At 46.2% G+C, this 25149-nt stretch overlaps 1 protein-coding gene across 7 annotated transcripts in view; it reads left to right on the top strand.

Annotated features, from left to right (window-relative positions):
• The window catches only part of NAE1 (NEDD8 activating enzyme E1 subunit 1), a 171471-nt gene that overhangs the window by 98390 nt on the left and 47932 nt on the right, over positions 1-25149 (top strand). For all 7 annotated transcript variants that reach the window (XR_003857674.1, XM_029608202.1, XM_029608204.1 and 4 more), the window contains one exon: positions 7909-8000. Coding sequence is in view for 6 of the 7 variants with exons in the window: in XM_029608202.1 (XP_029464062.1) it covers positions 7909-8000 (92 nt within the window). In the remaining variant the exon portion in view is untranslated. The remainder of the gene's footprint in view (positions 1-7908; positions 8001-25149) is intronic.

Here is a 25149-nt window from a genome sequence, read left to right as displayed (position 1 = left end):
GGGTACAGGTGCCTTTGCTGCTGGCGATCGGAGGTGAAGCATGCCTCGCATGAATCTGGAGACTAGAGGATGATTGGAAATGGGTAGGCCATTGTGAGGGTGATGAAAAGCCGCAGTGGCACTGATATGCACTGGAACTAATGTGGTAGCCAGACCAGCTTGGTAAAGAGAGTGGAGGTACTCCAGGAGATGTGTAGCAGTAGAGGAGAATATTTCTAGATCCTGTGGTTTGCACCATTCAGCATAGCAATGCCATTTCCCTACATAGTTGCGTCTGATTGAATTTCTTTCTTCATGCTATAAGTATATCTTCTACCTGGGAAGGTAGCCGAGGTGGTTTAATATTTGCCTTTCAATCTCCACGCCGTCAGATGGAGGGAATGATGCATTGGATGAAGGAGTGAGCCTCCTTCCTGTGTAAGTAGTTGTTGGTGGGTCCACAGCGGAATCAGTGGGCGTATGGAAACCGAATGAGATACGCATACCATGGTTGCCTCGGCCAGGCTGGAGCTATGAGAATCATGTCTGCTATGAATGCATTTCTGAATTGTCCTTGAGATTAGAGGTATGGGAGGGTAGGCATACAGCAAGCCCTCTGTCCATGGAATGAGGACGGCATCTGGGGCATATCGAATTCTGCTGGGGTAAAGGACTTGTGTTTGCTGGTTTTCCTCCGTGGCAAAGAGGTCGATTGCTGGGAAGCCCCAATGTTGGAATATGGTCAGGGCTACCTCTCGATTTAAAGTCCATTCATGGGGGGGGGAAAAATTCTACTCAGGCGGTCTGCCATGACGTTGTCCAGACCTGGTAGGTAAATGACCTGGAGGGATACCTCGGCTGCGCTCACCCAATGGAGTATCCAAAGTGCTTCTCGGCAGAGAGTCCATGAACCGGACCCTCCTTCTTTGTTTATGTAAAACATGGCGACCTGGTCGTCTGTGTACACCATGAGATATTTTCCTTGGACCTGAGAGGAGACGGTCTGTAGTGCTCTCCAGATTGCCCGGAGCTCTAATAGGTTGATCTGACATTTTGGATTTCTCGGGAGACCACAATCCCTGAGTTTTGAGATCGGCAAGATGGGCTCTCCAACCCTTCCTGGAGGCATCTGTCATATTAGCTGATGAGGAGGCACTCGGAAGGGAGCGCCTGTGAATAGGTTGGTGGGAGAAAGCCACCATTGAATGTCTGTGATCATTGGTCTGGTTAGGTGTATCCTGGTTGTTAACGGTTGCAGGAACTGAGACCATTGGTGTTTTAGGCCCCATTGTAAACAGCCTGAGCCGAGAGACAAACTGGATGCAAATCCTGTAGACACTCGTACAAATACTGTGTCATGTAGAATTGATGTGGTGGATTTTGGTAGACAACATGGAAGTGTGGTAAACTCTATGTCCAAAGTAATCTAAGTATTTATGATCTTTACCGGGAGGTGCATTCGCGTGAAGCTTCGAACGTTTTGCCTTTGCCAACGCAGACTCTACCACAATAAAATTGTGTGGTAGTTGGGTCGAGTCATAGATGGGAGAGTTCCTCATTCGAAATTTTAGATCCATCTTCCGAGAAAAAGGGGTTTCCCACATCTTTTGGAGGACTCCGTCCAAAACTGGATGGGGCGGTAAAGCCATCTGTTCCGGTGGCATCTCAATGATTTTTAATATGCCTAGCACCTTGGCCTGTGGATCCGGAATTTTTCCCGTCTCTATGTTAAGTAGACTTCCCGCTTTTTCAATGAACTTAGCATAGGAGAGATCCTCTGATGGAAAATATGGTTCTGGGAATCCCTCTGGTGGATCTGAGAGCATGCCTGTAGAGGAACTCTGAGATGATGCGGTTGAGATTTGCGAATCCGGGCTGCGTGGAGGAACTGGAGCTGGAGACGGAAGGTTGGCTGGGTCAGTTGGTCTAGGAGGAGTTGTCAGTGGTGAAGCCGCTGGAGACGTCATTGGTGGTTTTGACCCTGCTTGCATAGATTCCAGATCCTCAAAGAAGGAACTTAGGGCCTGCGAAATCTGCAGCATGACCCTAGATGCCAGATTGCCTGATGTGGAGGCATCTGATCCCATTTCATGGGGGGTCTTGTCGGTAGTGCTGCCAGAAGGATAACCTGCGCATCAGTGCGCTTCAATTGAGGACCCAGAGGAATGATAGGAGACGGTCTATGTCTCTGTCGGAGCGGTACCTGCATCTGAGGAGACAACCTCTTTCTTCGGGATACAGACGATAAGTCGGAGAAGAAGGAGTTTCCACTTCCCGAGGGACATCTCGATGATGTGGAGTCCGGGTCCAACAGCAGTTCTATGTCCACGTCAGGACTTTTTCGTGGCTGCTTACGTTGCATGGAGTGCCCTGAGTGTTCAGAATGCGTGGATGGAGGCCCCTGAGTGGCATGCTTGGCATGTTCCGACTGCTTAGGACGGGATGAGTGGTCTTTATGGCTGGAATGCGCCATCCATGTTGCATGCGTCGTGGCATGCGTCTAATGCATGGTGTGCATCGAATGCGTCGGACACTCTTTGTGCGCCGTGCAGTCCGAATGTGTCGAGTGTGCTGTAGGCTTCGGTTGCTCCGGTTTCATCGATCGATTCTGGGATTTTTTAATGGGTGCTGGAGGTTGATCTAACCTGGGCCCGGCACCTGGAGCGGCGCAAATGGGGTACCATGGGCCAAGTGAGGAGGCCCTCTTCATGTTTTTCTTCGCCGGTCCCGGCAAGGAGTGCATCATCATCATTATCAGGGCATAGGAGCCCAAGCGAAGTTGCACCATTTTTTCAGCACGCTGACACTGCGCCCAGGGGGACATCCGACCACAGTCTTGGCAAGAGGCCTGGTTGTGGTCCGGCCTGAGGCAAATGTAGCAATAGTTATGCCCATCTGTGATGGACATAACTTTGCCACATTGGAATATTTGAATCCGGATGGCTTGGGAGCTATCGCGGCAGCAGAAATTTGAAAAAAGCTGACAAAAAGTTGAGAGGAAAAAACCCCGCGTGTGAACGGCTCACGGAAAGAGACTGAGGGGAGGAGGTACTTGGGAAGATTACTGTGCAACTGCACAGAGCAAAGCTCTGTGACTCACTGAGGAAAACGCCGTCTACTTCGGTCGCGTGCACGCTCCCGGTCAGCATGGCTAATTCAGCCCTGCTATCGACAGGAAATAGAGGGAAACGAGAGGGACCCACGTTCGATGAAATCGTGAGAAAACCCAAAAAGGACAGTGAAAAAAGTTTTCCAAGGCAATTTTTTAAGGAAAAGTCACAGGCTCACTCTGCCATGAGACAAAAGCTCTGCGGGGAAAAAAAGAAACCGAAGAGGGACCCCACGTGGATGCATGAAATAGGGCATGCTGCGGATGCTCAGTCAAAGTTCCAGAAATTTTGACATAAGTTTTCCTTGCTGGGCTCCATCTGATGATGTCACCCATGTGTGAGGACTACCATCCTGCTTTCCTAGAAGAATATAATTTACTCCTCAGCCAGTGTTTGTGGACCCTTCCTCCTCAGCCAGTGTTTGTGGGGGAGGCAGTAATTGGATTAAGATTGCTAGAGTCTCATGTGCTTTGGGAACTGAATCACTTTGGAGCTGGGATCTTCATGAGCCAGAGCCTTTTCTGCTAAAGTTAAGTCCATTTTTGGTTGTTATCTGTGCTTAGAAGTAGGGCATTATATTTGCCAAAACTAGTGCACTGTCTGTTAAAAAGAAGCACAACTGAAATAGAAATTTGGGAGTGCTGTTAGTCTGCTTTACCTGTTTGACACCCTCCCACCCTACCCCTCTACCCACCCACCCACCCCTAGGTTTGTGTTTCTTATATAACCTGCCTAAATTCATAAATGGCAACAAGGTAAATTAGTATTTCCATAATTGCTATGCATCAGACAAATGACCAAAATGAGGTCTATCCAATGCAACTGTTGTGGAGCCTTTATATTGAGGGTAATCATATGGAAACTTAAGGCTTGCCCCATTTGTTCACCACTCTTTACCTTGGAAAAGGAGCTGGCTGAAGGTAAAGCTAAATTAGCTTCAATAAAGAAAGTCTCAGCCACGGTACATTATTCAGAAATTAATTTCCCATTACCACTGAATAACCAAAAGTCAAGGAAAAAGAGATTTACTGTGGGCTCAGGTAGGATAAGACCGGTGACCCACAGACACCCATTCTTGACAGCTGTGCAGCCCACAACTCTACCCCCCCCACTCACACAAGGTATTGAGAAGCTTAAAAAACAGTATTACCGTGGGCTCGGGAAGAATTAGACCTGTGATCCGGAGACACACACTGTATCAAGTGCAACAAGTACAAAATGCCTTCTCTGTATTAAATACTGAAGAAGTTCTTGAGGAAAAGATTGAAATGTTATCTGAAAAGAGAGAAAAAACCCAATGCATACAGAAATTCCAGATCAAAAACCAAAGGAAAAATCTCACTGTGATGGATGACTCTGCCATCAGAGGCACTAATCCTTTCCCTTGCACAAAGGCAAAGGGAAAAGTGGATAACAAAACTCAACTAAAGAGGTCACAAAAGGAGTCCAGAAACAGCAGTAACCTGAATGAAGAAAGCTGGAAAGCTATGAGCACAAATGCTCGTAGTTTGGGCAATAAAATCCCAGATCTGCAAGCCCTAATGGTGGAGGCGGACCTGGACGTTGTTGCTGTCACGGAAACGTGGTTTACGGAATCTCATGACTGGGATACGGCAATACCGGGCTATAACTTGTTAAGGAAAGACAGAGAGGACAGGAAAAGGGGGAGGAGTGGCTCTTTATGTCAGAAACAATATCCAAGCATCGGAGCTGCAAGGAAGATGGGGCAATGAAGAAGCACTATGGGCCAACCTAAAAAAAGATGGGACATCCATTTTTATTGGAGTGGTTTACAGGCCTCCAAACCAAAAAGAAGAGCTGGACAGAGATCTGGTTATTGACATCCACAGGATAGGAAAGAAGGGAGAAGTGGTGATCGTTGGAGACTTTAATATGCCAGATGTAGACTGGAGAATCCCATCTGCAGAATCTAATAACAGTAGAGAAATAGTGGATGCCCTGCAAGTAGCTATGTTCAAACAAATGATTATGGAACCCACAAGAGAAGGAGCAATACTTGACTTAGTGCTCACTAATGGAGATAACATCTCTGATGTCCAGGTGGGCACCCACCTCAGCACCAGTGATCATCAAACGGTATGGTTTAATATCACAAAAAAGATACGGAAAAGAAGCACAAAAACCTGAGTTCTGCAGTTCAAAAACACAAACTTTCATGAAATGGGGAAGTACCTGGAGGAAGAACTAAAAGGCTGGGAGAATGTGAGAGATGTGGATCAACAGTGGACCAATCTAAAAGGAGCAATTGCCAAGTCAACTAATCTATATGTTAGAAAAGTAAAGAAAAGCAAAAGAAAAATGAAACCTATCTGGTTCTCAAAGGAGGTGGCTGACAAAATAAAGGCTAAAAGAACAGCGTTCAAGAAATACAAAAGATCCCAAAGAGAGGAGCACAAAGAAGAATATCTGGTAGAACTGAGGGAGACGAAGAAATTAATCAAGACAGCAAAAAGTCAAGCAGAAGAGAGGATTGCCAAGGAAGTAAAGAGAGGTGACAAAACATTTTTCAGATACATCAGTGAAAAGAGAAAAGAGAAAAGTAGTACAGTGAAATTGAAAGGTGGAAAGGATCAATGTGTGGAGAGAGACGAAGAAATGGCAGAAATATTAAACAAATACTTCTGTTCTGTGTTCACTAAGGAGGACCCTGGAGAAGGACCATCCCTAGTTAACAAGATACTGGAGGGGAGTGGAGTAGATGTAACTCCATTTACAGAAGAAAATGTATGGGATGAGCTGGGGAAACTGAAAGTAGACAAAGCCATGGGACCTGATGAGGTTCATCCCAGGATACTGAGGGAGCTCAGAGATGTGCTGGCGGGTCCACTGTGTGACCTGTTCAATAGATCCCTAGAAACTGGAGTGGTGCTGAGTGATTGGAGAAGAGCTGTGGTGGTTCCGCTTCACAAGAGTGGAAACAGAGAGGAGGCTGGTAACTACAGACCAGTTAGCCTCACTTCGGTGGTGGGAAAAGTAATGGAGTCACTGTTGAAAGAGAGAATAGTGAACTATCTACAGTCGGGAGAATTGCTAGACCAGAGGCAGCATAGATTCACCAGGGGAAGATCCTGTCAGACAAATCTGATTGATTTTTTTGACTGGGTAACCAAGGAATTGGATCAAGGAAGAGCGCTCGATGTCATCTACTTGGATTTCAGCAAAGCTTTTGATACGGTCCCGCACAGGAGACTGGTGAATAAAATGAGAAGCTTAGGAGTGAGTGCCGAGGTGGTGACCTGGATTGCAAACTGGTTGACGGACAGAAGACAATGTGTGATGGTAAATGGAGCGCTCTCTGAAGAGAGGGAGGTTTTAAGTGGTGTACCACAAGGATCGGTGTTGGGACCGGTCCTGTTCAATGTATTTGTGAGCGACATTGCAGACGGGATAGAAGGTAAGGTTTGTCTTTTTGCGGATGACACTAAGATCTGCAACAGAGTGGACACGCCGGAAGGAGTGGAGAGAATGAGAAGGGATTTAAGGAAGCTGGAAGAGTGGTCGAAGATATGGCAACTGAGATTCAATGCCAAGAAGTGCAGAGTCATGCATATGGGGAGTGGAAATCCGAATGAACTGTATTCGATGGGGGGAGAAGGGCTGATGTGCACGGAGCAGGAGAGAGACCTTGGGGTGATAGTGTCTAATGATATGAAGTCTGCAAAACAATGCGACAAGGCGATAGCAAAAGCCAGAAGAATGCTGGGCTGCATAGAGAGAGGAATATCGAGTAAGAAAAGGGAAGTGATTATCCCCTTGTACAGGTCCTTGGTGAGGCCTCACCTGGAGTACTGTGTTCAGTTCTGGAGACCGTATCTACAAAGAGACAAGGACAAGATGGAAGCGGTACAGAGAAGGGCGACCAGGAAGGTGGAGGGTCTTCATCGGATGACATACGAGGAGAGATTGAACAATCTAAATATGTACTCCCTGGAGGAAAGGAGGAGCAGGGGTGATCTGATTCAGACTTTCAGATACTTGAAAAACTTTAATGATCCAAAGACAACGACAAACCTTTTCCGTCAGAAAAAAATCAGCAGAACCAGAGGTCACGAGTTGAGGCTCCAGGGAGGAAGACTAAGAACCAATGTCAGGAAGTATTTCTTCACGGAAAGAGTGGTGGATGCCTGGAATGCCCTTCCGGAGGAAGTGGTGAAGTCTAAAACTGTGAACGACTTCAAAGGGGCGTGGGATAAACACTGTGGATCCATCAAGTCTAGAGGGCGTGAATAAAGAGGAGGCAGCAAAACACTGCACGGAGCGGCAGTAGCCACAGAGGCATTCAAACACTGCACGGAGCGGCAGTAGCCACAGAGGCATTCACGGAGCGGGATGCCAGTGGCCAGTAGTTGGTGTTCCACCTTCACGGAGCGGAAGGATGGAGGGCTGCTATCTCCAAGAAAAAAAAACAAACAAAAAAATTAAAACAGGGGTGGGTAAGAGTATGGGGTAAGGGTGTGGCCTGCTTGTTACAGCGGTTGTTACCCCTAATTGAGCTGGACGTTCACTTGGATGCAGATACGGCGCTGCTCTCTAAATTGGTGGTGGGCTGGAAGGGAATTAGGGCTGGAGGGTCCTGGAAGCCAATAGTAACAGGTGGGAGAGAATAAAAGGGGAAAAAAATGGATAAAGTGCATAGCTTGCTGGGCAGACTAGATGGGCCGTTTGGTCTTCTTCTGCCGTCATTTCTATGTTTCTATCTGTGTGTTTATATTTTTTGTATCATGCTTCAAGATATGATTGTAGATGTGTTGTAAGATTATGGTTCCTGTAAATTCATGGTCAATCCTCTTTCATCCAGGAATGTTAAAAAAAGAAAATGGGGTACCAGAAGATGAAGAGAACTTTGAAGAAGCTATTAAAAATGTTAACACTGCTTTGAATGCCACAAAGGTAGGCTGGAGTTTATTTTATTCATTTATTTAAAACCATTTATATTCCTTTTTATAATGGAGTCCACTGCTAGGTGGATCACAGTCAATAAAACAATAATACAATATCTAAAATAACAGTAAAATAAATAATACAAACCAACTCATCATAAAATCATAATTACAAAAAAGCTGTCTAATACAATAAAGCCTTCAGCTGTTTACAATAGACCTTTATATGATCTAATACACAAAGAGAATCTGGTAAAGAGTTCCTTAAAGACGCTATGCTATGACTTTTTTTGATTGTGGGAACATCGAGAAGAAATTTCCCTTGAGAACATAAGACACATGTTGCTTGATAATTTTTTTTTTAAAATTTAGAATTTTGACTCCATAACCAGTAGAAGACCCATAATAATAATACAATCACTGATATGTAGAAGTCAATACAGCTTTTCACACCAACCCTTCAGCCCCCCCTCCCCATACCATACCATACCTGCTTGATAAATGTTTAATAGAGATAAGTAATTTGGACCACTCTGCTTTTCAGTTTTAAAAACCAGTGACAATCATATAGTTTAAACTCAGTTCGCTGCTTCACTAGAAAATAGTGAAGCTCTTTTAAAATTGGAGTGATATGATACCAAGGTCGCCCACCAACAGAGTTACTTTCAGAGAATAAGGGTGAGATTGTGTTCTTAAAATTATCATTTCCCTGTACTTTAGGGAAGTGGAGCATCCCGACTGGATATCCATGGAGGACAGATGGGGGGACGGGGGACGGACGGACGGACTGCAGTCTTAAGAGCTGAAACTTTTGAGGGTGATTTTGATCAGTGGCAGATTTTTCCCACCAGCCACCCTTTGGCATATAGCCTGCTGGCTGCCCTCCTTCCCTTCACCTTAAAGCTTGTTTAGCTAAGATGGTGACACAGCTGATGATGTAAGGCAGGGCGGCTGCCCATAGGCACTTGACTACTCTGCCTATTGATAAATCTGCCCCTACTTCCAATATAACTTGTAAAGGGTACTAGTTGTGATTTTGAAAATGGGTATGAAGCTATAATGTATTGCCTGTACGTACCTGGATAAGTCCAGACTGTGGGTTATGCCTCCCTTCCAGCAGATGGAGACAGAGAAAAACTCAAAGTACGCCCTCTCTTAACCCGAGGTGCCTTCTGCATCCTTTCAGTCTTTCTCTGTCTCCAGCAGATGGAGGTGGTGCAAATCCTGCAGACTTGCCCTGCTTTAAGGGTGGACATGCGGTCCCTTTAAAAAAAAAAGAAAAGTAGTAATTTAGCTTTTGTCTCTAGCCTACAACGAATCAAGCTATAAAAAAAAGTAGAGCTCCCGGCCTTTTCCAATTTGTCCTCTACGGATCCACACGTGAGAGAGCTACAGCAGTTAGATGTGCGTCGGGTCCTCTTGCGATATTTAGAGGTCACGAATCCGTTCAGATTTTCAGATCATCTGTTTGTATTGTGGAGCGGTCCTAAAAAAGATCAGAAAGAATCTAAGGCAACTATTGCACACTGGTTAAAAGATGCTATTGCATCTGCTTATATTTGTAAAGGAAAGCCTGTCCCGGAGGGATTGAAGGCACATTCCATTCGCTCACAAGCAGCTTCGCCAAATGCCAGCTGATATTCAAGAGATATGTAGAGCTGTTACCTGGAAGATGCCACATACATTTGCTCGTCACTAGAGTTTGGATGTGCAAGCCCCAGATGTCTGTAATTTTGGCAGCGGGACTTTCTTCGTCCTACCCTAGTTAGGGAAGCTTTGGTACTTCCCATATTCTGGACTGATCGGGTACGTACAGGGAAAAGTAAATTGGTCTTACCTGCTAATTTTCGTTCCTGTAGTACCACGGATCAGTCCAGATGCCCACCCAGGGGTTTTTTATTGACAAATCCACGCTCATATTGTATTGTAGGCAGCAAGCAGAGGAACGAAGGCTACAGGTTGCTTACATTAATCTCAAAAAACCCAAAAAACAATCAAAAGAAGTTGTCTTTATAACAGTTGTTTCTTGATTCGTTGTTATGGTTGTTATTATTATTCTTTGCTTGGATATTCTTAAGACTGAAGGGATGCAGAAGTCACCTCGGGTTAAGAGAGGGTGTCCTTTGAGTTTTTCTCTGTCTCCATCTGCTGGAAGGGAGGCATAACCCACAGTCTGGACTGATCCGTGGTACTACAGGAACGAAAATTAGCAGGTAAGAACCAATTTTCTTATCCGAATCCTTTGGCAAATTCAATTCTATTTCCCTTAAAGCTTTATCAGTGAGATTTAGTGCTCACAAAAGATACTGGATTGAGAGCACTGGAATCCAAAATCCCTCATTTATCCACAGAACAGATTCAACCTGGGCAGTAGCAGTGCCCTGCCCGCACGCTCTTGAGGAAGCACATCTGGGGGAGAGCAAGTAATTCACGGGACGATACAGTAAAGTCTGCGGGAGAGCGGGCAAACACCTGCTCTCCCGGCGCGCGCACCGGCCACTCACCGGTGCGCGCGATGCAGTATTTAAATTAGGTCTGGCGAAACATGAGCAAATCAATGGCTCTGGCAAGCTCCGAGATTCTGAAGCGGGAGTGGGATGGGGATTTTCCACTGAAATGGGCGGGTGAGTCCCTTCAGTATCTGGGTTTTCTCATCCCTCGGGACTTATCTAGGTTGTATGCTCTAAATGTCCTCCCGTTGTTGCAACATACACTTGGCAAATTGAAAATGTGGGCAGATATCTCCCTATCGCTAAGGGGTAGAATACAGTTGTTTAAGATGGTGATTCTGCCCAAATGGCTTTACCTTTTTCAAAATCTGCCGCTCGTACTGCGGAAGGCTGAGTTGAAGCAATTAGATAGGATGCAGAGGCAATTTTTCTGGAGGGGGGGGTAAGGCCCGAATTCCCTTGACATGGTTACGTGGCGCCTGGGGGAAGGGTGGAATGGGTGTTCCAGACTTTGCCTTGTATAATTTAGCCGGGAATCTTAGGTTTATCAGAGACTGGTTGTTGGGATCTTCGACCTATGTGAATTTGCAGGTAGATAAAGCGTGGGCATATCCTTATGCATTACCCTTTGTATTACAGGTGCCAGCAGCCAGTTTGAACATCATATTAACTCAGAATATCTTAGCCACCTCTGTGCGTATGACGTGGGCTAAGTTCATGCGTTTATTGGGGGTAGGCAGGGTGTGCAAGTATCTATTGCCCATTCAGGGAAACCCGGACTTTTCCCCTGGGATGCATACCATTTCTTTTCAGAGGTGAGGTAAACTGGGAATAACTTATGTGGGACATGCGGTGACTACAGAGGGTAAGATTTTCTCCTTGACGGAACTGAAAGATACATATGGGGTCTCCGCTAAAGAGGTATTCCCATATTTGCAACTCAAACATTACATTGCTTCCTTACCATCCCATGATGATCCAGCAATTGCCCTAGATAATATCAGGAAATACTTATTACTAGAGCAGACACGGTCTCCATCCCTTTCGCAACACTATCGGTTGCTTGGGCAGCTAACTTACAGATACTTGTACGGTTTTGGTGGAAAGATGGAACAGGGATGGGATATTTGTATTAACTGCAGCGATTATCCACACAAATTTTAGGCGTATCTCACAGCTCTCACTTAACATGTATTATAGGGAAATGCAGTATAAATTTATTAGTCGTAGCTATATAGCTGCACAAGAGGCGTTCCATTCTAAATTAACGGCTTCGCCTAGTTGCCAAAGATGCGGTGCAGCAAGGGGCTCATTATCTCATGTGTTTTGGGCTTGTCCACAGATACAATCCTTTTGGCATAAGGTGGTGCGATATTTGGAGTCTGTGTTGGAAATATCTATTCCGCTGTCTTATTATTGGCTACTATTTGGCTGCATTTCACCATTGAAAGTGAGAGTTCTGGGAGCCCGGCTGCTTATCCAAAAAGCGTGTTTAGTGGCTAAAAAGACTATATTGACCTTTTGGAGAGAGTCAGACAGCCCGTCTTACTGGGCATGGAGAAATAGTTTACATCAGATGGTACAGATGGAGGCCTACATAGCGCATCACGAACCTCGTCGGAAGAAGTACTTCCTGGATATTTGGAATCCTTACTTGCAGAAGCTTCCACATCGAGTACGTAGTTTACTAGTAAATCAGTGATGGACTGTTAGGGGATTTCCTTGCAGAGGACTAAATACTCTGGTCAAAGAATTGGACTACAGATGGCACTGGAACTTATGGGGGAGGGGGGAGGAGGGGGTAAGGAGGGTGTAACTGGGATTTCTTGTACCATTGAATATTCTTGTTTGTTATGGAGGGACTGATTGTTTAGGAGCCCTCCCAGAAAATGTTAGTGGTGTTAAAATCAATAAAAAACCGTTTAAACAAAAAAATTAGGTCTGGCGGTAGATCCGGGCAAAAGGAGGCGCTAGGGACACTAGCGCGTCCCTAGTGCCTCCTTTTTGACAGGAGCGGCGGCTGTCAGCGGGTTTGACAGCTGACGCTCAATTTTGCTGGCATCAGTTCTCGAGCCCGCTGGTAGCCACCGGGCTCGGAAACCGGACGCCAGCAAAATTGAGCGTCCGGTTTTTGGCCCGACAGCTGCGGGCCAAATTCAAAAATTTTTTTTTTTTAAACTTTTTTTTACTCTTCGGGACCTCCGACTTAATACCGTTATGATATTAAGTCAGAGGGTGCACAGAAAAGCAGTTTTTACTGCTTTTCTGTGCACTTTCCCAGTGCCGGAAGAAATTAGCGCCGACCTTTGGGTCGACGCTAATTTCTGAAAGTAAAATGTGCGGCTTGGCTGCACATTTTACTTTCTGTATCCCGCGCGCATACCCAATACCCTAATTTCTCAAACTAATGAACTAAAGAAGCAATAAAACATTTGCTTTAGTATTTAAAGCAGTGTCAGATTGTCCAGAAAGTAATTTATTAATAGCAAAATAGTCAGTGGGTTTAAAAATCACCAAATATTTTGAAGACATAAAAAGTCCTGTATTTTACATAAGGATGCAGATCAACATTTCTCTTTTTTTTTGTCTCATTAAATTGTTTTCCTTTTGGTTACTGCCATGGCTCAAGGTGCAGAAAGAAATTAGCTTATGTAAAGCCATGTACTCTGTCAAAGAATGCTCCTCAGGATATTTTATTTGATCAAGAGAACTACAGCCTGAAGTTCCATGTCTCCAACAATAGTGAGAAAACAAGAGGATCATTCAGAGCCACACACATGATCATATTTATTTATTTATTTTATTTATTTAAAAGTTCTTATATACTGCACCCTCCGTAGTTCGGGGCAGTTTACAATAAGACATGCATAATAACTAATATTAAATAATTAAAATACAAAATAAAATAGACATCAACATAATCATAAAAATTAAAAAAAAACTAACAACTTAATCAGGTAGTCAGATAAAGCAGAGTTGCTTACCTGTAACAGGTTTTCTCACAGGGCAGCAGGATGTTAGTCCTCACATATGGGTGACATCAGTGGACGGAGTCCTGTCATGGAAAACCTTTCTGTCACAAGTTTCTAGAAAGCTTTGACTGACACAGGCACACTGAGTGCACTGAGCATGCTCATGCTGTGTCCACAGGTGTCTCCCTTCAGTCTTGTGTGTAACAAAAAGTGTGAGTGAAAAATAAAATAATAAACATATGTAGACCCAACTCCGCGGGGTGGCAGGCAGGTTTTGTGAGGACAAATATCCTGCTGTCCTGTGAGAACACCTGTTACAGGTAAGCAACTCTGCTTACTCACAGGACAAGCAGGATGGTAGTCCTCACATATGGGTGAGTAGTGACCTGAGGATGCCCGAGCAATGCACCAAATGTACCCAGCCGTGCAACAGGCACAACAACAGGGGTGGAATTTGGTAAGGAAGGCATCCTGAAACCCTGAACGGGTTGGTGGAAGGATGTTGGGTAGTTAAACTGAAAACAAGTTGCGTAGAACAGATTGGCCGAAGATGAAATCTTGTCTGCCAGCCTTATCTAAGCAATAATGGGCTGCGAAGGTATGGAGAAAGCTCCAAGTCGCAGCCTAACAAATATCAACAAGTGGCACCGACCGAAGGTGTGCCACTGAGGTTGCCAAGGCCCTAACAGAGTGTGCTTTCACATGGTCCTGCAGCAGAATGCCTGCTTGCTGGTAGCAAAAGGAGATACAGTCCGCCAACCAGGAGGAAAAGGTCTGTTTGCCCATTGGAACTCGCAGCTTGTCTTTTGTCAAAGAAGGAAAGAGTTAAGTGTAATTCCTATGGAGTGTAGTGCGGTCTAGATAGAATGCAAGTGCACTCTTACAGTCCAAGGAGTGGAAAACCCTGTCGCCCTGGTGAGAGAGAGGTGTTGGGGAAAAAGTGGGCAGAGTATATTCTGCGTCTACCTTAACAAGGATATGAGGGTCATTACGTAGGACCACTCAGTCACGGAGGAACGCAGGGTCGGGTGAGTATGTAACAAGGTGTGTAACTCACTGACCCTGTTGGCAGAAGTGATGACTACGAGGGAAAGAAATTCCCATGCCAGACTGTTAAGTGATAGGAATGTAAAGGCTCGAACGGGGAACGTACGAGTCTTGTAAGCACTAAATGTAGGCCCCATTCCATAACCAGTGAAAATAGAGGCAGCTTAATCAGTGGACAACCCATGGTAAGCTGACTCAGAAGGGGTTGAACCGTTGATTGGGCATCCCCATTCCCAAGTGGTATGCCAAATTGGAACCGAGGTGTACCCATGCGGAGGATGTCTGGGGAGCAGAATCCGAGGGAGTAAGAGAAAAAGAGTGGTGTAGAAAAAAGGGGGTAATACCTTTTTGTATGCGCCATGTGGTAAATCATGCCATTTTGAATGGTAAGATTTATGTGTGGAAGGCTGTTGTGAAGCTACCAGTACCTAAGAACATCAGTGAGTCCGTGATTTGAGACTGACCTGTGAGAAGGCGAATTGGTTACTGGTGTGATAGGTTGAGAAGTATGGGAAAGCATACTTGTCGCGATCAGGACGTGGGTCTGAAAAACAGTGAACCCCATCCTGTTGCAGCATAATGAGAGTTTTGGCTATGAGAGGCATTGAAAGAGACACATATGAGAGGCCTTTGTTGCAGAACTCTCTGTTTCAGTGGCAGGGGGAATGAAGAAAAGATGATTTATATTCAGACAACAACAACAAGGGACTGAATTACATAGTTTGGGTAAACAAATAAGCATGGGTGTAGCTTGCTTGTTACGGTGGTTACTACCCCTAACCAATTAAGCTAGAATCTTCACTTAGATGCAGCTCCAGCACTGTTCTCTACATTAATGGCGGGGGTGGAAGGGAAATAGAACCATAAGGTTACTAAGGGCCAAGAGTAACAGATAAGTATGAGAAAAAAAACAAGTGTGAAAGCTTGCTGGGCAGACTGGATAGGCCATTTGGTCGTCTTCTGCCGTCATTTCTATGTTTCTATGAGTAAAGTGGATAGTGAAAAAACCCTGTGGCCCATCAATGAAAGAATTGAGGGGCTGAGGTTATGTTGCATGCGTGCAGAGATGTTTAGGAATTTGTCAGTATGTCTACGCGGTTGTTGGGCAGGAAGTTAGTTGACTGTAGTGTCCAGAACTGTTCCATATGGGATTTATGGTAGTTAAACAGCAATCCTAGGTAGTAGATTTATAGTGAGTCATGGAGAAGATAGAGCTCCTTGCTTGGATTGACTGCTGTTAGGCAGTTGTCCATGCAAGAAAAGTGTGAATGATGTTTTACTCCGTAGAGAAACAGCAGCCAGTGCTATTGATTTTGGTGAAATACACAAGTTATCGAAGCTAGTGCAACTGGCAGAACTTGGGATTGTAATATTATTGACTCACTATGAAGCACATAGAAAGACTAGAGGAGAGAGGCATCCCACTTACTGCGGTAAGGGAAGCATGGTGGCCAGAGACACCATTTCACATATCCCTTCTGAAGAAAGTTGACATTTCTGAGGTCCAGGATGGGCAGAGAGCATCTGCTTTCTGTTGAAAGAATAGTGAGATTAAAAACTCCCCCCCCCGCCCCCCCCACACACTTTGTAGCGTCTGGGGGACTGTACCCTGAACCCTGGTACTAAGTGGGGTGGCCGCTCTGATATCCGGCAAGTTGAGAGACCAGGACAGGAGGTGTCCAACTGGCGGAGCTGATGTAATCTGGATATCAGCTAGTATCCCACGGGAGAGTGAGCGTTAAAAGTCTTTCCCGCATCTCTGCTGTGCAAGAAAACGTCGAGAGCTGTTGCCAGGTCTCGAGGTGGGCTTGCAATTGAGGCAGTGTCTGCTGGATCTTGTGTCTAGCAGATCAGCTAATGCATCTGGGACTTCGGGCCTTAATTAGGAATCAGAAGACAGAGTATTATCGAGTACGGAGTCCTGTTGCTGACAATGGGAGGATGTCTCGATGCAATCCCAAATTATTGGTAGAGAGGTTCTCTTGGTGTTGTGGCAATAGCAATATGTGACACTAATACGGTAGCTGGCAATAGCGATATGTGACACTAATACGGTTCTTGGAAGATAACACGACCTAGAACCTCCAAAACCATGTGGCCCGATTTAGCGACCAGGTCTCGATGGAATTGTTGCTGAAGCGGGATTAGAGTACTTACCGTCCTTCATGGTGGATCGCAGAAGGACGAGTCTGTGAATATCGATGGCTCCATGGATTTCGGGAGGCATCGAGGACAGCCTGAGCGACGTAAACGTCCGGCTCACCTCTGTAATCTGGTATGGTAGCGCAGCTACAGAGGAGACAGGCTAGGCATGTCTGGCGCTTCCACATTATTTTGTGGTGGCTCAGAACCCCACACCGGTGTCGGTGGGGAACGCCTCGGCGCCTTGGGTGCAGAGGAGCACATGACTCATGAACCCGGGCCTGCTTCGCAACTGGCTCAATGTACATTGACTCCGGTGTGGAATAGGTATCTCTCGGAGCTCGGCCCGGTCATTCTCCAGCACCGAGGAACTGCCACAGATGTGGAACAATGGCGGTGGCAGTAGTGATGTCTCCCTCCGCCCGGTCATTCTCCAGCACAGAGTAAGATAGCACCGATGTTCTGGACTGCGTCGGTGGCGGACGATCACCGTGCCGGTGACAATGATTGCCACAGTGCTCGGCCCGGTCTTTCCCCAGCACCGAGGTGGATGCCCTCACTATCTTGAATGGCGAGGGGTGACGGACTGTTAGCATGCCTGCACTGCTCCTGGTACTATGTAGTGCCCTAGGATGATACGGGGCTTTGGTTAAGGACCTGGAGCATTTTGTTTAGTTGAGGGCATTGCGTTTAGGTGCTACAGTAGTATTGACGGTATCGATGGTGGCATTGAAGGCGGCCTCGAGGGTATCGTTGAAAGCGTCGATGGCCCAGGCAGAGCACCGACGGCATTGGTGTAGGTATCAATGGAATTGATGTGGCATCGATGGCATCGGCGAAATTGATACCAGCATCGACGGAATCGATGGTGGCATCGACAGTATCGGTGGAAACGATGTGGGCGTCGATGGCATGGATGGAATGGACATGGGTGTCGATGGAATTCATGGAGAGATCAGTGCATGGATGTAAACATCGATGGCACTGACAGAATCGATGCAGGGATCGATGGCATCGATGTAGGCAGGATGGCATGGATGGAGGCAACGATGGTATTGATGGGGGCATCGACCGCAACGAAGGTACCGAGGGAATCGATGGAGGCATGGATTCGACAGTGGCCCTGGCAGCAACGGTAACCGTGGATGTCCCTATCCCACTAACCCTAATAACCAGGTGGAGAATCACAGGAGGGCACTCGCAGGCTTTGTGCGGCTGAGATGAAAACATAGGGAGAGGGAAGGCCACAATTCGGTTGGTAGGCCGGTGAAACCGTTAGTGAGGTGACAGGAACTGACTGAAAAACAGGGCATAGTAGTCACAGAGTGTCGATTAAATGTACGCGAAGGGAGACCCGTGAAGGGAAAAATTATTTGTGAAGTAAAACTTCAAGTGTTTCCGTGAGGAAAAGTTGTGAGAATTTCTCACAGAGCTTCTGACCGCAATGCTAACTGCAGTGCGGAAAAAAGAAGACTGAAGGGAGGCACCTGTGGACACAGGGATAATGGCATGCTGAGCATGCTCAGTGTGCCAGTGTCAGTCAAAGCTTTCTAGAAACTTTGACAGAAAAGTTTTCCGTGACAGGGCTCCGTTCACTGACATCACCTATATGTGAGGCCTACCATCCTGCTTGTCCTGTGAGAAACTAAGGAACACAAAATAAAGGAGGGAAAAATGAGAAAGAAGTAAAAGACATGAGAAACGAAGAGATTATGGGACAGATCAAATAGAAGTGGTTAGAATGTTCACTGGTCTGGAAAGACATTTGAAAAGGTGAGTTTTTAGTACTTTTTTGAATTCCTTGGTATTGGTTATATGTTGAATAGATGTGGGAAGAGTGTTCCTAATAATAGGGCCAACAATAGAGAAGGATCTTTCACATGTAATGGCAAGCCTGGTAAACTTGGGAGATGGTACTTGTAGTAACATTTGGTTCTGAGATCTTAAGGTTCAAGAGGGAGTGTACAAATGTAAAGTTGAGGAAAGCCAGCAGTTTTTGTTATGAAATAGATTATGAATGACAGTGAATAGTTTGTTCTGTATGCACCAGCTGATGGGAAGCCAGTGGAGTCTGTAATATCAGGGTAATATGATCAGAAAACTTGGTGCCGGAAAGTAAGCGAGCAGCAGAATTCTGTATACAGAGGATGTATGGAAGAAGCAGGGAGGCTGGTGTAAAGAGTGTTACAATAATCTGAACCGGTTAATACAATGGACTGAAGGACAGTACGGAATGCTTCATGTTCCAGTAATGGTTTGATGCATTTAACATCCTACATATGTGTTTAAAACTGCTTCACCCCTGGCCTCCTGCACTTTAAAGACATTTTTTGGCTTGTCAATTACCTCTTGTTTTTTGGGCTTCTAGCTTAGTGAGAACTGGCCTGTTTCAATCTCAATTATGGACACTGGCACACTGAGCATGCTCAGCATGCCATTATCCCTGTGTCCACAGGTGCCTCCCTTCAGTCTTCTTTTTTCCGCACTGCAGTTAGCATTGCGGTCAGAAGCTCTGTGAGAAATTCTCACAACTTTTCCTCACGGAAACACTTGAAGTTTTACTTCCTATGTGCGCTCCCCATCCTAAGGTGGACGCATCAGTAGTCAGTTACTTGCGGAATTGGCTGTTGGAAGGGTAGGCCTGTAAGCAAGTTGTCTGTGTTCGCCCACCAGAGGAGAGAGGAACGCAGTTGTTGAGGTATTTGAATTGGAGACGACAGTGGTTGAATGGCTTGAATCCACTGTGCTCTTAAAGTCCATTGAGTGATCCTTATGGCTAATCTGGCCATAGGAGTGACATGAACTGTGGAGGCCCTGTGGCCGAGCAGAGTTCGGAACTGATGGGCTGTCTCATGTGTCTTTGTGTGTAGAGATTTCGCTAATGAGGAGTGTCTCTGCACGGTCTTTTGGAAGGAAACCTCTTGACATTATGGTGTTTAATTCTGCTCCGATGAATCACAGTAGGCGAGATGGTATGAAATGGGATTTCTGGTAGTTGATTAGGATTCCCAAGGAATGGAGTAGATTGATTGTGAGCTTGAGAGAGTTGAGAGCTCCTTGTCTTGACTGGCTTCTGATGAGCCAGTCGTCCAGGTAGGGAAAAACGTGTACACTTTCCTTGTGTAACTGGGCCGCTGCCACTGCCAGGCACTTTGTGAACACTCGAGGTGCTGAGGCAAGTCCAACAGTAGAACTCGGTTCTGAAAATGCTGATGTCCCACCAGAAAGTGTAGATACTTGCGATAAGGAGGGAATATTGGAATGTGAGCATAAGCGTCTTGAAGATCCAGAGAACAGAGCCAATCTCCCGCTTGAAGCAGAGGTAGCATGGTGCCTAAGGATACCATTCTGAATTTTTCTTTACGCAGGAATTTGTTGAGTTTCCGGAGGTCTAATATGGGACGTAGGCCTCCTGTTTTCTTTGGAATGAGGAAATATCGGGAGTAGAATCCTCTGCCCTGCTGAGGTCGGGGAATTGGTTCCATGGCCCTGGCTCTCAGAAGGGTGGATAATTCTTTTTGTAGAAGCGTGGAATGATTTTGAGTTGTCCAACACGATCTGGGTGGAGTATCGTTTGGTACAGTTAGAAAGTCTAGATGGTAACCGTGAGATATGATTGAGTACCCATTGGTCGGTGGTGATGTGCGACCAATTTTGATGAAAAAAGGCTATTCGACCACCTACAGGTAGAGTTGGTATCGGATTGGTGGAAAGGCTTCTGTTCTCTGGCAAGGTTTCAAAACCTCGAGGCCTGGCCTGTCTGGAGTGGAGGCTGGGCTCTAGGAGCTCTTGGTTGTCGGGCTTGGGCTCTTTGCACTGGCCTTGATGACTTACCATGGGGTGCTGGGGGATAGTATCTCCGAGGTCTGTAATATGGCTTTTTTGATTCTTTCCTGGGAGGCTTGCGTGCAGAGGACTATGATTCTGCTGGAACAGAGGAAAGCTGACGTAGAGTTTCTGAGTGCTTCTTGAGCTGTGATACAGCTTCACGTACCTTGTCTCCAAAGAGATTATCTCCCGTACAAGGGAGATCTGCGAGCTTTTCTTGTATCTCTGATCTAAGTTCTGAGGCCTTCAACCAGGCCCATCTGCGAGCACTGATACCCTTTGCTGCCATCCTGGATGATGTTTCAAAACTGTCATAAGCTGCACGGACCTCATGCTTTCCAGCTTCCAGGCCTTTGTAAATGATATTATTAAAAGAATCCTGGAACTTTTGTGGAAGTGAGTCAGCTAGTTCTTGCAGCTGTTTCCATAGATTATGCTGGTATTGTGTCATATAAAGCTGGTATGACGCAATTCTGGAAACCAGCATTGAGCCTTGGAACATCTTTCTTCTGATGGTGTCTAAGAATCTGTGCTCCTTCCCAGGAGGAGTAGATGAATGTGGCTTGATTCTTTTAGATTTCTTTTGGGCCAATTCCACTACCACAGATTGGCGGGGAAGCTTAGGCTTCTGAACCCCTGGAATGTGCTGTACCAAATAGGTGGCATCAGTCCGTTTATTGACAGGTGGTATGGTACAAGGGTGTTCCCATAACCTGTGTTGGAGGTCCACGAGCACCTTATGCACCGGTATTGCAAGAACTTCTTTTGGTGGATCCACAAATTGTAAAACTTCTAGAGTTTTTTGTATGGTATTTTCCTCCGTCACTAACCGGAAAGGGATGGTATCCGCCATCTCTTTAACAAAAGTAGAAAAAGAGAGGTCCTTTGGGGGTGACCACCTACTTTCCTCCGGAGGCGAGGGATCTGATAGGACTTCATCTGATGAAGTATTGGTACCTGCATCATCCCAGGTATCCGAGGAAGGTCAACGCAGAGGAGTCGAAGGAAGATGATATCGAGGGCATCGACGATTTCATCGGTGGCCTCAATGGAATTAATGGAGAGAAGGAAGGTTTGGGATGAGAAACTCCTGATGGACCTGGTGTTGGTTCAGGCATCTGTAAAGTCTTCGATATATCTTCATCTGTGGGCCGTGGCATCGGAGCGTCTAGTGGCTGCACCGGTATGGCACCGATAAGAGTGTCCAACTTGGCAAGTATTGACGCTAACAGCGACAAATCCAGCATTGGCATCGGTACAGGCATCGGTGCCGGCGAAGGTGTTGGCATCGGTGATGGAATCCGTGTCGGTATCTTGCAATACCGGTGATAGAATCGGTGCCGGAGCTGGCATCGAAGGTATCTCTCGGATAGCATCTCAAACCGCCTGGCGTATATATACATCCAGTTCCGCCCTTATAGCTGGTGAAGTCAGAGCAGCTATAGGGGGTGGCAGTGAGGGCGAAACCGGCCGTTACACAGGTCCCTGTTATGGCACGGTACCCGGCACCGATGTCGGTGGGGATCGCCTGGGAGTCATAGGCCTCGAGGGCATCGATGACTCATCCATCCGAGGTTTCTTAGGAGTTGGCTTGATAGGCATCGAAGGAACTCCGGGCATCGTGTCAGAATCTGGATCCAGAGGTCGTCGATGCCGATGTTTCATGCGATGCTTGGCACTCTTTTTCTCGATGATAGAGGTTGACTTTATAGACGACCGAGAAGGGGTCGGTGATGGTTGGTCACCCGCTTCTTCCGAATGACGTCAAGTTTTCAATACTAATTTTTTAACCGCTCCAGCTGGAGACAATTGCGTTGAAGTCGAAGTCGATGGCAACAATTGAAGATGGAACAGATGCTCCATCTTTTCCATACGAGCTTGTCTGCCCTTCGGTGTCATTTCAGCGCATTTCAGGCATGTCGATACGTTGTGTTTCTCGCCTAAACATAGCATACATTCAGTGTACGGGTCCGTTATGGACATAGTGCGAGTACAATTCGGGCATTTTTTAAACCCTGTATCCATATTGAAGGCCAGACAGCCATCGACGACCTTCTGACTAGAAATTTAGTGAACGATATCGACCGGAAAATTTGTTTTACTCACCGGTGGTGAAAAAAAGGGTGACCCCTACGGTGGGATACATTTTTCCGAAAATTTTTTTAAACTTATTTCAAGTGTGAATTTACCATACAGGGCTCATTATCTGCGAGGCTAATAGCAGTGTGGAAAAAAGAAGACTGAAGGGGAGACCCCTGTGAATCAGGGAATTATGGCATGCTGGGCATGCTCAGTGGCCTCAGTGTGCTAGTCAAAAGTTTCTAGAAACTTTGACAGAAAGTTTTCCGTGATAGGGCTCCGGCCAGTGAATTCGCCTATATGTGAGGACTAGCATCCTGCTTGTCCTGGGATAAAGGATATTCCTTCATTCTGGCAATAGAGAAATTTGTTACATAATATGATGCAGATAGATTACATGCTATCCCATATATCCTTTAAAGGTCTGAAGACATTTTTGGCAATTTGGGTAAAATATATTCAAAGTTTGTCCCATCGTATCCGCAGTATGATTCTCAGTGTTTGAGTCGACTTGTCTTGTAGAACCCAACAGTTATTTTTGTTTTGTTTTTATGTCAGTATGGGAAATACAATATCTGGTATATTATTGAATTAAAAAGGTAGCTTGATTCAGTGTTTATCTATATGAGGGTGGGAAGGGGAGGGTTAAGGGTGGGGAAATAACTAAAATGGTTTTTGCTTTGAGATATTTACTGTTTAATTTGGACGTGCTTAAGGATCATTGTACTTTTGAAGGACTGTAATATTGATTATTATAGTTTCAATCACATCTCTCAATGTATAGATATGAAGGGAAAATTGATACATTGTATATCTTCACTTGGTAGACATAAGAGCCAAATGTACACTATGGGGTAGATTTTCAAACCGCGCGAATTGGCGTACTTTTTCTGGCGCATCAGGCGCCAGCAAAAGTACGCGGGATTTTAGTAGATACGCGCGTAGCCGCTAAAATCCTGGATCGGCGCGCGCAAGGCTATCGATTCCGTATAGCCGGCGCGCGCCGAGCCGCGCAGCCTACCCCCGTTCCCTCCGAGGCCGCTCCGAAATCGGAGTGGCCTCGGAGGGAACTTTCTTTTGCCCTCCCCTCACCTTCCCCTCCCTTCCCCTCCCTAACCCACCCGCCCGGCCCTGTCTAAACCCCCCCCTTACCTTTGTCGGGGGATTTACGCCTCCCGGAGGGAGACGTAAATCCCCACGCGCCAGCGGGCCGCTAGTGCGCCGGGACGCGACCTGGGGGCGGGTACGGAGGGCGCGGCCACGCCCTGGGCCGTAACCACGCCCCCGGGCCCGCCCCCGAAACGCTACGGCCCGCCCCGAAAACGCCACGTGGATCGGGCCTGCCTCCGACACGCCCCCCTCAGAAAACCCCGGGACTTACACGAGTCCCGGGGTCTGCGCGCGCCGGTAGGCCTATTGAACATAGGCGCACCGGCGCGCAGGGCCCTGCTCGCCTAAATCCGGGCGGATTTAGGCGAGCAGGGCTCTGAAAATCCGCCCCTATGGGCTGGATTTTAAAAGGGTTACGTGTGCCGGGCCTTTTAAAAAAAGGCCCAGCGACGTGCGTAAAGCACCGGGATGCGTGTCCCGGGGCTTTACAAAAGGGGCGGGGCTTGAGTCGGGCGGTCCAGGGTGGAGCGGGGTTGGGGCCAGAGGCCTCCAACATAGCGGCTATTCCCGCTGTGTTGGAGGATTGTGTGCTGGCAGGCTGCCGGTAGGCGCAAAAGGTAAGACAAGGGGGGGTTAGAGTAGGGCTAGCAGGGAGAAAGATTAGGGGAAGGGTTGGGAAGGTTAGGTTAGGGAGAAGGGAACTGAGGAAGGCAGCGCGGCTCTGCGCATGCAAGGTGCACAATTGTGCACTCCCTTGCATGCACTGACCCTGGATTTTATAACATTCGCGCACATGTTATAAAATCGGGCGTAAATGTGCGCGCGCCAGATATGTAGGTCATGTGCACTTCTTTTAAAATCCACTCCTAAGTGTTGGATTATTTGCTTTTATTTAATAAAATGTTTGAACATAAAAAAGTGGTTTTACTTGGGAAACTTTAGCCAGTGTTCAAAATCGTGCAAGGGTCCCAAAATTGCTTTAGACTTATTTATTTTAAAATGTATGTACTACTGTACCATAAGCAAAGCTATCACAGTGTTTTACAATAAAATAACATCCATAAAAATATAAAATCAAATAAATAACTGGATAAAGTAAAAGAATAATGTTTGTTATAGCTAGCTGTCCAATATTTTTCTCAAAGCATAACCAAGTTTTACAAGAAAATAATGGGAGTCATGAATGCACAGCAGCATCTCGAGCCATTCTTTGCTAGCCTGAAGTAGGAGCAAATATATTTGGGTACAAGGGATCCAGGAGGCAAATACAAGCTGCATAGGTATATGGGTGACTTGTGTCCTTGGGCATGTCTGTGTGTAGAAAGGAGACTGTTTAATGGAGCATCTTCTGCACATTCCAAAATCATTCTTTTCCCCCAGGCCATCATAAATATTTCATTAATATCTCCCATAGACAGTTGCAGTTGAGTAAAATCTGAATTTTTCTCTTTATTTAACCTCCAGGGACCAAGATTTTTTAATTACTTGCTTGTCCCAAATGTGACAGTTCTCAAAGGAGGTCTTGCAATTA

The sequence above is a fragment of the Rhinatrema bivittatum genome, chromosome 7 (genome assembly GCF_901001135.1).
Source record: "Rhinatrema bivittatum chromosome 7, aRhiBiv1.1, whole genome shotgun sequence".
Taxonomy (NCBI): domain Eukaryota; kingdom Metazoa; phylum Chordata; class Amphibia; order Gymnophiona; family Rhinatrematidae; genus Rhinatrema; species Rhinatrema bivittatum.
The sequence above is the reverse complement of the archived record's forward strand: the minus strand, read 5'-3'. Positions and strand labels throughout refer to the sequence as shown.